The sequence below is a fragment of the Eptatretus burgeri genome, chromosome 9 (assembly GCF_056783735.1).
Source record: "Eptatretus burgeri isolate ZD-2024b chromosome 9, Ebu_testis_v1, whole genome shotgun sequence".
NCBI classification, from domain to species: Eukaryota; Metazoa; Chordata; class Myxini; order Myxiniformes; family Myxinidae; genus Eptatretus; species Eptatretus burgeri.
Window position 1 is genome coordinate 107,886,806 of NC_140969.1, and position 14,225 is coordinate 107,901,030.

A 14,225-nucleotide genomic window follows, 5' to 3' on the forward strand; every position below is an offset into this window, starting at 1 on the left:
GTGGCTGCCGCAGCCATACCAGGAAACTGGCAGAACTTCCTACGAGTGGACAGCAACAAGACCGAGCTGTTCAGGTTCCTCTCAGCAGCTCTCATGGAATGGTTTGACCAGGACAAGCAACTCGTCATTACTGATGGAGAGGCAGTGCTCAGCAAGCCACTACTGCCAGATCTGACCTCACTCGCCCCATGTAACCATGAAGAAGCTGACAGTCGGATGTTGCTGCATGCATCTCACGCAGTCCAGCATGGACACCATGCAATACTCATCCGGACTGTAGACACCGATGTTGTGGTGCTGGCAGTGTACCTGGCACAGGAGTTGCAATCAGAAGACAAACTGTGGCTGGCATTCGGAACAGGCCAGAGTTTCCGATACCTAGCAGCACACGAAATAGCAGCTGGATTGGGACGAGAGAAGGCTCGTGCGCTGCCAATGTTCCATGCTCTAACTGGATGCGACACTGTGTCTAGTTTTCATAGACATGGCAAGAAGACTGCGTGGGCAGTCTGGACGGTACTGCCAGAACTCATTGAGGCACTGCTGCTGCTGTCCTCTGCACCTCGTGACATACCAGACGATGCAATGCGCATCATCGAGAGGTTCGTGATCCTGTTGTATGATCGAACCAGCAAATGCACAGACATTGACAAGGCCAGGAGGAAACTCTTCGTAAGGAAGAACAATGTGCAGCTCATCCCTCCAACGAAGGCAGCTCTGGAGGAACATGTCAAGAGGGCAGTGTATCAAGGTGGACATGTGTGGGGTCAGATACTGCTGCCAGCACCAGAGCTCCCTCCACCAACCAACTGGGGTTGGTCAAGGACTGGAGAAGGACAGAACACACCTTACTGGACCAGGCTTAATGAGGCAGCTCACAGCTGCATTGAGCTGGTTTCTTGCAAGTGCAAAAAAGGGTGTGTGAGGTGCTGCAAGTGCAAAAAGGCTGCCCTTCAGTGCACAGCCCTCTGTGTATGTGAAGGGGACTGCACATGACGATGAGTCAACAACATACATGTACTTGTGGCATTGCTGAACTTGTTAACATGACTGTTTATGTACACGTATCTTCAGTACCGGTATATACCTAGCCTCAGATACCAGTACACCTAGCCTGAAATACTAGACCATGTCGCATGTCAGTATTATACCTAAGACATTTACAGAACTAAGACATTCTTTTCAAAGTATTGTGTTGAATCCAATATTTGCCGAGATAATTTCCAAATAAAATTATATAATAGACTGTGATAGATAATATTAAGTTGAAAATAGTACCATTTGATTCCTTGCCCCCAAAAACATACATTTAGATACCAGAATCAAGTCAATAGCTGCATTACGTCCAGAGATAATAGCAAATGTTGATTTCAAGTGGCGGCCATTTTGAAATCCAATATGGCGGACATAAAGAGAGAATTTCAAGTGGCCCAATATCTGAAAATGTTCGCAACATATTAATGTACATTTGTGCCAAATTTGGTGCTTGTATCACAAAATGCACAACAGGTTTGCTCTGCTGCTACACTAGAGGGTATTGCATTTGGGCTTGTTTGTTTGTCTTTGTTTGTTTGCGTCTGTCTGTTTTTCCGCACAGAACTTTCGTGTTTTTCTCCGTAACTGCTTGTCGGATTTAGACGAAGTTTTCACCATTGGTCCGACTACTCATGTAGAATGTTTTAATGATAATTGTGACATCATTGGTCACGTGGTGTGGCAGCCATGTTGGAAAAAAGGAAAAACTTTGGACCTCTGTATCTCTGAAACTGCACCGAGAAAAATTTTGAAACTTGGCACAGTGCAAGTACTCCTTTTGGGGAATGAGTGGTTTTTTTTTTGACGTCATAGGTGCTTGTGTAGAACACCACATCTGATCAGTATGAAAAATTTTGAGGATCATCTCGGGATAAAACGGTCCACAGAAATTTTTTTTGACATCATCGGTTACATGATTCCGTCCCCATATTGTTTTTTTGTTTATTTGTTTGTTTTTAAACCTTCAAAAATCTTCTCTGAAATGGCTGAAAAGATCGAGGTGAAACTTTACACATCTGACCCCCTATCCATGAGGAACAAGTTACACATATGATGTCATCAGTCACATGGTTTGGCAGCCATATTGGATTTACCTGAAAACTTATAAAAATACACCATTCAAAACAAGTTCTGGTGAGGGTTTGCAATCTCTGATTGCTCTTTTTCTTGTTTATAATGTATAAATAAGCATAAATAATTTATTTTTATTTTTATCTAAAACCTCCATTATTTAATAACATAAATATATATATGTTTCATCAACAATATTAATTAAAGAATTTACTTCACGAAAATAATTCATTCATTTTTATTATTATATCAAATGCAATGCATTAGGAACTTGTTTACATGAAAACCAACCAAACTCTAAAAGGTGACGAGGGAGTCTAAAGACATTCTCCCAAGACCTGATCAAACAATCAGCCAAATGTCCTATGTTTAACGTGATGGAAAAAACTCTCAACACATTCCACAAAATCATCCTTTACTGAAATTCGTGCAAATCTAAGTATCTGAGATGAAAATACGTTGTAAACCATTTTAATTGGTACATTTTTACCTGGAAAGGTGCGCAGGGCTACAGGGAAACTGAAATCATCAACTTTGATATGCACTTGTACTAAAGCCATTCTGTCCAACTTTAACCAACACTTCAACCGTAATGACGTCACGGTTGATCCGAACGCCCATTGGTCGGCTCATCATCTTCACCTCGAGCTCCCATTGGCTGTAGCAGAGTTCGTCGATGATTGACGTTTGCAACCACATCCTTGAGAGAGGGGGGGGGGAGGGTTTCACCTAAGGTCCATTCACCATTTGTTACCATACTTCCCTTGATCTTTCCATGCTGAAAGAGACACAGAGATCGTACAAATTCCTTTTGAGGACATAGTATTGGATCGGTGCTCCATATACATCCATATATGGAGCAACTGTACAATCATTACCACTCCTGTTGGCAATCAGGCTATCTGGATAAATCTTGTGAAACTGCCTATCCAAAAAAAAAAAGTTAATCACAGAAATATCATCTATATACCGACATGTATGAGATAATATTTTCGCTAATCCTAATTTTTCTCCATCAGTTTCTGCATGAATGAACATTCAGAGAAAATATGAAAAATGTCTGCTATAAGGGGGCTGCAATTCCATCCATCCATCCATTGGGACCAGACTCTATGCAGAGCGTTGGTGCTGCCTAAGCAGTCTCCTGGGCTATTGGGCATAATCCTGTACAGTCGCCACTCCGACACAGGATACCAGCAAGATGGCACTCATTTTGCTGACCTCAGAAGGATGACAGGCTGAGTCGACCCCACCTGGATTTAAACTCAGGATCCTGAGATCCCAAGCCCACCACCCTTTCCATTAAGCCAACACCAGGCATGGGCTGCAATTCCCACCCATTATGACAAGGAACATATGTGCTATTTCCTATACTAGTGAAAGTAACCGTTTCAATGCCTAACTCTTTTAATAAAACCTCTACATATATCGTTTTATAAAGCACAACAAAATTATTGGCAGCCTTATCCGCTGGAACTGTTATGTAGCTATCATGGAGATCCCGAATGTCTTTACGAACACTCGGCTTCATCTGCGAAAGGGAAACGTCGTTTGGTTTCACCAATGTAAAGCAGGTTGCAATTAACGATCACATGATGATTGTAGAAGTACAGTCACAGTGATGTTTGACATGCCTTATGCCTCTTGGACCTCTAACCGTGTCATGTGATACAACATGGTGACAAGTTTTACATCTGGGGCGATTACAAGGTGTTGTCCCAGATCATTCTACTCCAACATCGTTGATAGGAAAACGGGAATGAATTAAATTATTCCTCAGACTTGTCTTTCTTGTATGCCACCAGAATAGGATTGTCACCAAAAATCTTGTGAGTAATTTCATCAGTAAAGAGAAGATTAAAGTTCTCATTGATCTGGCAATACAGCTTATTGTCACATTCTCATAGTCAATGGAATACGACGACAGAAATTATTTTGCTTTTCGATCATTGCCTCTTGGTGAGAAACCTGTGTGACCTTACATCTATCTGCGTGAATAATGGTGATGTGATAACCTCTGTTTTTGAAAAAAATCACTCATTTCTGGAGCCCGTATGTGAAAGGTGTCATTATGCTGAAAATATGGCGTAAGCGAAGAAACCTGGAATATGGTATAGAATTTTTACACGATGGGGATAAGATGACTCGTACACTAAATAAGAAAGAGAGTCAGTTGGTTTATAGAAAACATCCATGCCAAATCCCTCTGCTGCAAAAGAGATGCTGATGTCCAAAAAGTCACACAGCTATCTGAAATGACAAATATGTAGTGCAGGGATGGATGATAATTATTAACATAATTTACGAAATCTTCCATCTCTCCCCGAGAAGAAGTCATCACTCCAATAAAGTCGTCGATGTAGTGTTTCAGAAGGATTGGTTTGGGACCATTATAACTCTTGATCATCTTTTTTTTTCAATATAACCGATGAAGAAACATGCATAAGAGGATCTCATTTTGGTCCCTATGGCTACCCCTTTTTGTTTATAAAAATGATCCCAAAACCTAAAAGAGGATAGGTTGAGGACTAATTCAGCAAATCTTAATAATGTAGTTAAGTGGCGGTAGGTCTAGTGTTACAGGGGTTGTGCTCCAAAAATATTGCAGAGCCTCCAATCCCACATTCGTGGGAATATTAGTATATTAAGAAGAGATGTCCATGGTAAAAAGGAAATGACTGTTTCTTCCTTGCTGAAAGCGAAAAGTATTGAAAAGACATCACCTGGGAGGTATCTTTCACATATGTGGGTAAGGAAGTGACCAGTTGTGCCAAAATTCCATCGCCATTCATAAACGGACGCCTGACCTCACACTCTCACCATCTCACCCTGACGCTACAACCCTCACCACGTCTCCTAAAAATCCCCACAGTAACCTGCGCTCGACCTCCCCGCCACAATCACCACACACACTTCAGTCTCTTCACCAGAACCGCCTCAACTGCTTCCAATGCTCCAATGTCTTCAGCATAAATGCCACCGCTTTCCCCACCTCACTACAGCCGCCGCAACCACCGTTACCTCCCTGGACACTCACCACCGTCCTTTGAGATGCTGGGGAACAGAGGTGCCTTTGAATCAGAACACTTTGGCATGTAACTCAAAGTGCAACAAGAAAAAGAGCAATCAGAGATTGCAGACCCTCGCCAGGACTGATTTTGTGTGGTGTATTTTGTGTGGCGTTCGTGTACTGGTGTGTTACGTAATTCATGAGAGACATAATTAGAACTGCCACTTTGTAACTGCTGGTAGTGATGACCAGGTACCAAGACATCCCACTTTGATGCATCCTCGCTTTGATCGGACACCTGTCCCTGACCCTGACCCATGACGTTTTAAAAATTATTATTCATTATTCAATTGAATTTAGAATTGGCTTAAAATAAATTCAATTCAAATCAAATGGAAGACCAAATAGGTACAGTCCTGTATTGGAATAATCAGAAGGAACCAAAACAAGCAAAAAGCAAAGATTAAGTCATCAGGAGGACCCTGGATAGGATTCACATTTCAGCTGCTACTCCTCTACCCTTAAACCCATCCAGGTACAGTAAAATGAGCCTTATTCAAAAAAATAAAATAAAAAATAAAAAAATGAAAAATCTCTGATCAAATAATTTAATAATTCTGGCTGCTAGATCATGCATCCGATCAAGTTGAAATTTAAACCACGTATTACACATCACCACTAGATCATAAATGTGAAGTTCCATGTTGATTGATTGAGCGGTTCCAGAGAAAACATTATTTAATATTTTTCTTCAATCCAATGTGGCTGCCAAACCATGTGACCTATCAATTATTCCTTAAACTTATACGCCCATGGCAAGTGGAACATTTGTGTGAAGTTTATCCTCAATTTGTCCAGCCGTTCTGGAGAAGAAGATTTTAATAGGTTTTTGGGTAAGTCCAATATGGCTGCCAAACCATGTGACCTATGATGTCATATCTGTGAACCTTTCTTTCCTCATAGAAAGATGGTCATACCTGTAAAGTTTCGCCTCGATATGTTCAGCCACTTCAGAAGATTTTTGAATGTTTATTTTTTTAATTTTTAATATGGCTGCCGAATTACATGACGGATGACGTCATCAATTTCTCTTCCTTGGACCATTTTATCCCTAGATGCCCCTCAAACATTTTCATACTGATCAGATGTCTCGTTCTGCATATGCAATTATGACCATAACGAAGGCGAAGCCATATAACACGTCATAAAATCATATGACTGACATCATCTTTTTTTTTTTAATCACACTTCTTCCCAATGAGGAGTACTTGCCATGTGCCAAGTTTCAATTTTTTCCTTGGTGCAGTTTCAGAGATAGAGGTCCAAAGTTTTTTTCAACATGGCTGCCACACCATGTGACACATGACATCATAATTATCATTAGAACATTCTACATGAGTAGTCGCACCGATGGTGCAAATTTCTTCTCAATCCGACAAGTGGTTGCGGAGAAAAACACAAGTTCTGTGCGGACAAACAAACAGACAAGCCGGTAGGCGGACATGGGTAGTCGACTATCCAATAGAACCTGACGCAATGGGCCCGTTCGATGGGGAATGACCTGAGGATTAGGCACAAGAAAATTCATGATTCGAGCTTCAAGGGTTAATGCTGCAGATTGTTTTTTCGTTAAAATACCCCCACATTTAGAGGTTTTTTTTGAACCGGATGTAGTGGCGTGCGCCTGTAATCCGGCTACTCGGAGGCTTGGGTTGGAGGATCGCTCGAGGACGGGTGCTCTGCGCTGGGCCAAGCTATGAGAGGGTGTAGGGCAGCCCGGAATCATGGCGAAACCCAATCCTTATCCCTGTGTCGTAAGAGGCGACCAGGGTTGCGTCAGGAAGGGCATCCGGCAGAAAACCTGTGCCAAATCAGTATGCAGATCATAACGGATGATCCGCTGTGGCAACCCCTAACGGGAGCAGTAGAAAGAACAACAACATTTAGAGGTTTTTCGGCCGTTGCTAGGCAACGGAGGGGTCTACAGCAACGGTTCTTTCTCACACATAACTTGGACATACCATGAACCTACCATACCAGTTTCATGTATATCTGACTCATAGTCTGAGATATAACGAACTTCGTTTTTTTATTGTTTTTGACCAGGGTTCATTCAAAGTCTATCTTCTCCGACAGTTTTCATAGGATCCGGCTGGAAATTTTTGACAATATGGCTGAATGTACTGCCCACAGTCGCTCGGGGCCCGATTTTTGATTTTCGAAAAATAATTTTTTTATGATTTTTCAAAAATTTCAAAGTCCCGTTGCCATAGCAATGGTTCTCATTTGCACACAACTCGGTCATGATATGAACCTACCAACCAAGTTTCATCGAAATCGCCATTGTATTAACGGAGCACTGGATCGAACAGAGGGACAGACAGACAGACAGACAAACAGACAAACATATCGACGGAAAAAGTGATAATAAGGGTAGAACAAATTTCAAAAAAAAAAATTTTTGAAAATTATTTTTTTCCGACTACATCGACTACCCAACAAACGGACCCAAACACAATACCCTCTCCTTCAGCGAGGCTAAATGTGTGCTGGAAATTCATTCGACAAAGTCTGGGTATAGGTCTGACAATGTCTGGCCCTGGCGTTCTGTTAAATAACAACGCTCTTACGGAGCCCAGCGCACATTCCTGGCCGGAGAGCGCTTCCGAAAACTCGCGCCCAATGTAAATCTCGGAGCTCTTTTGCATGGTCAAGCTGGGGGAGCAAATTAAGCCATTTTCGGCTCCGGAGTCTGGTGGGGTGGACCTTCTCATGTTAGCATCTATGCTCCAATGGGAATGCTCATAAATGCATACAGGGCCTTTTGATCTGTTTTCTGGCTCCTCCTTTGCCCGGGCTCCACAAAGATAGTCGCAGAAAGCCGAGAGAAAGCTGTTCTTATTACTCACTCACCAAGCCTGAGCCGAGAGAATAGCGGAAGTCATCAAGGGTGATCGAGTTGTGATCAAGGAGGGCAGAGCAAGCAGTCATCGGCGTTACCGAGATATTGTCGGTTTATCCCTGGGTCATCGGCGCTCGGCTGTGTTCCACATTTAAAGACTCTCTTAACCATTTAAAGACTCTTACTACAGGATATGCTTACTACAGGATACGACAGAAAGACTTACTGCAGGATCTTATTATTACAGGATATGCTACTTTAAACTATCCTCTTTCACATCTATCTCTCCCATCTATCTCATTTACTGTAGACACAGAAACTCAAAGAGCAACAATAACCGATATGCACCTCCTTCACAATTCCTCTACTGCATCACACCTGCACCACATTTGCCTCTCAGTTGTACCTCCCATTTATGCACCATAGACACCTCCAGTTTTCCTCCCTCCTCCCCCCTCCTAAGCGATTGGATTGTGTTGGTCCGTCAACCGTGCCAGGTGTCAAGAGGTCGCTTACACCTCAACTGCTTCTCCTCTTTCTGAGGTGTCTAGTTGAGATGAGGTGAGGTGAACACTCGAGCTCAGGTGTCTGATGGTGCCTGTATTGTTTGCATAAGTAATGATTGCAGAAGTCTAGATCTGGTTAGCTCTGCACTGTCTTTTGTAAATTCTATCTGTATTTTCTCTTGCCGCATACACGAATCCTTGCTTTCCCCTGCTGTACATATTGTAATAAAGCCATTTATTGTGCCACATGACCTTTCTTCGCCCTCACTTGTGATAAATTGATTAAGTTATAAATGAACCCAGTCAGTTTTGTCTTTTCCTTCATTGGTCCAGCATGGACCGCATATTAGTTTAGCCGGGAAGTTTTGCCCCACAGAATTTTCTCTTGTTAGTCAGTGCACACTCATTGTATTCCTCGGCATTAATCTGGGTGTGCTCTGAGGGCACGAGACCCTAATTGGTTTAGCTGTCCACAGGTAAGGTATCACGCAGGATAGTGTAACCCTGCCAGGATATGCAGTGCCAACTGGTGTTCACGGTTGCGTAGAACGGCCTCGAGAATGGGCGTTTTGGATGGACCTGTGCGCTTCCCCTCGTAGTGAGCCTCGAACCCTGAATCCGTAACAATATCATCACTTTAAACTTACCCTGTATAATCACAAGCCCCAGATATGTCCTCATTGGTGTTCAGAAGCACCTAATCCAAAAAAAACATTCCATTCACTGGGAGTGATCCGTCTGTTTGTGTAGCACACGCCCGTCTACTCAGGCCTTGTACCGACCCACATGGTCAGGAGTTTGCAGTATGAGCAGGTTCCCGTTCGGTGTACTGACAAAGTTCTCCAAGACTTTCATTGTGCAGAGGCACAGCCATTTCTCCTCTCCAGTACTTTTCCAAGTGTTTTTGGCTTATTTCAGAAGCTTTGTGAGCCATTTGGGTAACGATCCTTATCTTGCTCACATAATATACTTTATGGTGCCCTGGAGATTGATATTTCCTGAGGTTTCTGCACATGTGTGCTGAGCATTCTGGGGTGGATTACATCATTTTGAAAGTTCCTTATTGGAAGCTCACAAACATGTAAGTGATGTCTCGTGTTTGAAAGAAATTATGAGGAGATACACAAAATTGTGTTGTGTTAGACAGTGCATTTGTCAAATATAGATATAAAGTGAAAAATTATATAATTATCAGATCTAGAAATTCTGAGTTTAGAAAATTTACACTTTACAAGAGTTTTGTTTCACTTGAACTCGACAGCCATACATTTTTCCTGTGCTTCATGTGCAAAGCATTTCAAAATTAACCAACCACCATATGCGTTCTCTTATTGATTTCCAAGAATAAGGAATTGTAATTGCTTGTGTGTCTGTATTCACCCTTTCATATGTTACTTGTACTACCTTGTTATCCAGTGTTTGATGCCGGTGAGGAAAACAAGTTTGTGTACACAGAGATACACCAGGAATACAAAAAGAGAGTGAGTCATTGAGTCTATTTGACAAACTTATTTTGTTTCCTAAAATAATTATGCTTATTGGAAGAAACTTTGGGAAAACTTTTACTTCCTGCTGGAATATCCTTTTTTTTTTGAAAGCAACTTATTTTTCTTCTCATATGTGGCACATGGCTGGGAGCATCATTGCCAGGGAGTATGGCTGTGTCGTTAATATAGCTTCCCCCGTATGTTAAGGCAGGAACTTAAAAATTTGTTCAGGGTGCCGGGAATGTCTCCAACTCTTCTTCGAAAGACAGTCTTCAAGCTGCTTGGATTAACAGGTTAAAATACAATAATGCTTATGTGCATTGTATTTTATTGGACTAGAAACATCTGCTCCCTTCAGGAGCATTGGCAAGTTGTCTCCCCTCACCCCTCGCAGGGTTTTTTATGATGGGTACTACAAACGCGAAGCAAAATTTGGTGGAGATCGGGTGAAAATCGTAAGTACCCCTCCACCCTTATGGGAGGGGCTGGTGGGGGGGTGGGTTATCCATGACCTGACCCTGGGTACTACCAGCATGTACTGCATGCAAAATTTGGTCGAGATCAATCCAACTCTGTTTTTTTTATTATTTTCAGAACTACATCCATACATACAGAGAATTGCCTTCTTTTAAAAAAAAAATATATATATATATATATATATATATATATATTGTTGAGGGCTGGCGGGGTCGGGTAAGAAGACAACGAGGTGGGGGAAGCAACGTCGATTCCCACCAGACTCCTCGGAATTGTAGGCCGTCGCTCACGGATAATTCCGTGACGCGGCGGGTCGCTTAACCGACCGTGGACGCCAATAACTCAACCACGTGACCTAGGGTCCTCCCGCCTATGGAATCGGGTTACCTAATTAACCACGCCATTCAACCACTGGGGAACCACACCCTCGGTAGGCCTTGTCCGAACCGGATCACTCTACCGGATCGGATCACCTTTCCGGATCAGATGCAGCCGAGCGGCACTGCCAAGGACGTACCGGCTAAAGTAGGAATGGATTACTGGGAATAAAGACCCGGCTAAACCTGGTCCATGCTGGAGCAATGAGGGAAAAGACAAAGGCGAGCTGGGAACATTTCACCAACAATTATTTATTTACAATAAGTGAGGAAAAGCATGTGGCACAACAAAGGTTTATTGGGTATGCAACGCAGGGAAAGAGGAGAGAGGTGTGGGGTGTGACAATTATACAAGCAACTAACCAAAGCAGACACAGTGCAGACTTGACGCGAGATTATTCACAGTAACAACAATAAAAGATCTTCTACAGGCTTACTTAACAGACAGGTGCCAGCACACTCAGACACACACACAGAAAAAGAAACCCCAGATGGACTTTTGCAGTCAGGGAGGGAGGGAGGGAGTTGAGGTTACAGTTCTCGGTACCTGGGTGTTCCAGACGAGGGATGCTCCGTGGTGCGGCACCCGACAATAGCCACGTTGTTTCGGCCACAGCTGCACGTGTGGAGATCGTGTTCCGAACAGGAGGAGTCCAGAGGGCGAGGGTGGAGCAATAGGTGGAACCAGGCAGGATGCGATTCGTCGAGATCGTGTGGGCAGGGACGAGATGCAGGAACACTAACTTCTACAATTCTCAACACACTTCACTCCTCCTTCAATTCCTCAATTCCCTCAATTCCTCAATTCCTCCTTTTCCTCCTTTTCCTCATTCCTTCCATTCCATTACACGGAGGATTTCTCCGTGCTTTATAGAGCCTGAGGTACGGGGAGACCCATGCCGAATCCGATGTCATCGTCCGAGTCGGGCATTCCGACTGGCTCTGACCCCTCACGTGGTCCGCCTTCCCGGGCCAGGCTTCGGCCAGATGCCGGTACACTCCGCCCACCTGGGTGCTAAGCGTACGCGACTCACTGCCCATGTCTGGTTTCTTGCCCTGAAAACGAGACTCCGGGTAGATGGTGGTACGCTGTGGTAAGCGAGACGAGGGGAGCAAGCGAGCCAGAAGGCACCGTGGATCGTCACGCTGTGGTAATTGAGTCGAGGGGATCAAGCGAGGCAGAAGGCACCGTGGGAAAGAAAAGGTAGGAATAAAATACAAAAAAACAGCCGTTTTTACAGCCATTTTTCCCTGCTGTGCAGGGGTTAGCTTTTCTTGAGGCAATGTTTTCTGGCCAGCTGCCCTTCCTGACGCCAACCCTGGTCGCCTCTTACGACACACAGGGATATGGTACACCTATTCTAACTGGGGCATACACCGGGACCAGTACACTGGTACTCATTTTGCCGACCTCGGAAGGATGACAGGCTGAGTCAACCCCCTGGTGTTAATTCAGCAGCCAACAGGGCTTGAACCCAGGACCTTAGGATCCCAAGCCAGCCACCCTAACCACGAAGCCAACACCAGCCTCTGGTGGGAATAAAATAAAAGGGAAAAATTATTTAATAACCTAACTATAGCCCATCGCAGCACACTCCCTGCTGTCCTGCTAGACAAAAGGTAGGGATCTAACCACACGTACACTAATCGGATAATTATCTTGGGACACCTATCTGTTGGATGCATGCGGTTCCGAGAACCGCAACAATGTAATAGGATAACACTCAATCAAAAAATAAAATCCATGTGTGATTCTCTTTTTTTTCTTTTGCACAAAACTGCAGTAACTGGTCCTTTCCTCATTATGGTCAGAGAATATCCTCACCTAAACAACTTTACCATTGTTTCGGCATCTGATCTTTAATGTATGAGGCTGTTCTAATTACTTCCGCCACCGAAGGTGGATGGAAGGTATGTTTCACCCCTATCTGTTTGTTCCTTGCCAAATCAAAGGTTTTTTCAAGTATATTGGTTGGTCACGTGTGCTATTATGTCTGTGTGTTTGCCTGTATGTCAATTTTCTGCAGGTCACAGTTTTAGTCCAATCTTCACAAAACTTCACCACTTGGTGGAGTGGGTCATAAGCAAGAAGCCTATTGATTGAGGTCAAAAGGTCAAAATAGGCCAAAGGTCAACAACTTATTAACGCCGGAGGTGATGTCATCATAAGTAACCATGCAGCATTCTTCAGCACTCTTGTACCTACAAGCTAATCCTACCAAATCCATTGGTAAAATGTCACTCACATGTTGGTGTGATGGAGTATGCAAATATATCAATCGATACTTGCAACAAGTAAAGGTATTTTTTTTGCGAAACTCAACTTCATCTAAGGTCCAAATATGCTTTCTTCACCAGACACAACGTTCTGCTAGGCCGCACAACAACAACAATAATGGCACGCCCAAGCCGTTATGCACGCCTTTGCTGGAGACGCTTTAAGCTCGTTAAATGAACAATTAAAGACTTTCTCGCAACATCTCAAAAGCTTGGAAATGCTTAATTCAATACGAAAGCTATACAGATGGAAGTGAAGTCTGTGAATGACATGCGTGTTGACTTTCAAGCTGCTGCAGCTGATTCATCCAAATGAATCGCAACGCTGGCGACCTACACCATCCTCAAATTGGAAAAGGAACAAGCTGAGAGCAAGAAGAAAATCAAGGACATGATGCTAGTTGTACTGAGGAGATCCTCGGTCAGATACAAAACCTCCTTTTCTATGGGATCAAGCAGGAAAGAGGAGAGAAAATGAGGGAGGAGATCAGGAAGGCAGTCATCCTGCTTGATATCCCCAAGGAGAAAGCGAACGAGATGTTTTTTTTTGTCAACATGCATCGACTACCAAACAATCCCCTGCCTGATGGAGATGTAGCACTTTTTTTTTTGCAGCGAAAACATTTTTGGATGCAGCACAGACACCCCGTGGCCCAGACCCAATCGCAAGATTTGTTACCACATTTGACCGTCATCTAGTGATGGAAGCTTTCATCAAGAAATCACGTAGTCAGTCATGTCCCCAGTTCAATGTCCTGACCAACCTGCCCCATCCCTGAAACTACACCGATTCCAGCTCGAGGGTATTGCCTTCAATCTGCGAAAGGGAAATCGACCAAGATTAAACTCATCGTGACCACCCTTCGCCTTGAGTTCCGGGACAAAGAAAATGCCAATACCCCTTGGAATACCTACGGGGATTAGAAACTATGCTTGCTCGTAAGAAGAAATAATCTCCTATGCGAATACTTTTTAGCGCCCATTGGACTTAGTCCAAAACGGGGGTTTTATGGATTTGGTCTTGATTCTCGTGTGCATGCGGCATGTGTGCATCCGCAACCATATCTGACATGTATGAGTAGG

General features: G+C 43.5%; 1 protein-coding gene across 7 annotated transcripts in view; it reads left to right on the forward strand.

The window, feature by feature from the left end:
- Positions 1 to 14,225, forward strand: part of CFAP36 (cilia and flagella associated protein 36) — a 133,706-nt gene that overhangs the window by 10,368 nt on the left and 109,113 nt on the right. For 5 of the 7 annotated variants that reach the window (XM_085896608.1, XM_085896610.1, XM_085896607.1 and 2 more), the window contains exon 3: positions 9,941 to 10,005. In XM_085896608.1, the coding sequence (XP_085752734.1) occupies positions 9,941 to 10,005 (65 nt within the window). Of the gene's footprint in view, positions 1 to 8,481; positions 8,580 to 9,940; positions 10,006 to 14,225 lie in introns of all 7 variants that reach the window. The other 2 variants (XM_085896612.1, XM_085896613.1) reach the window with 1 other exon arrangement.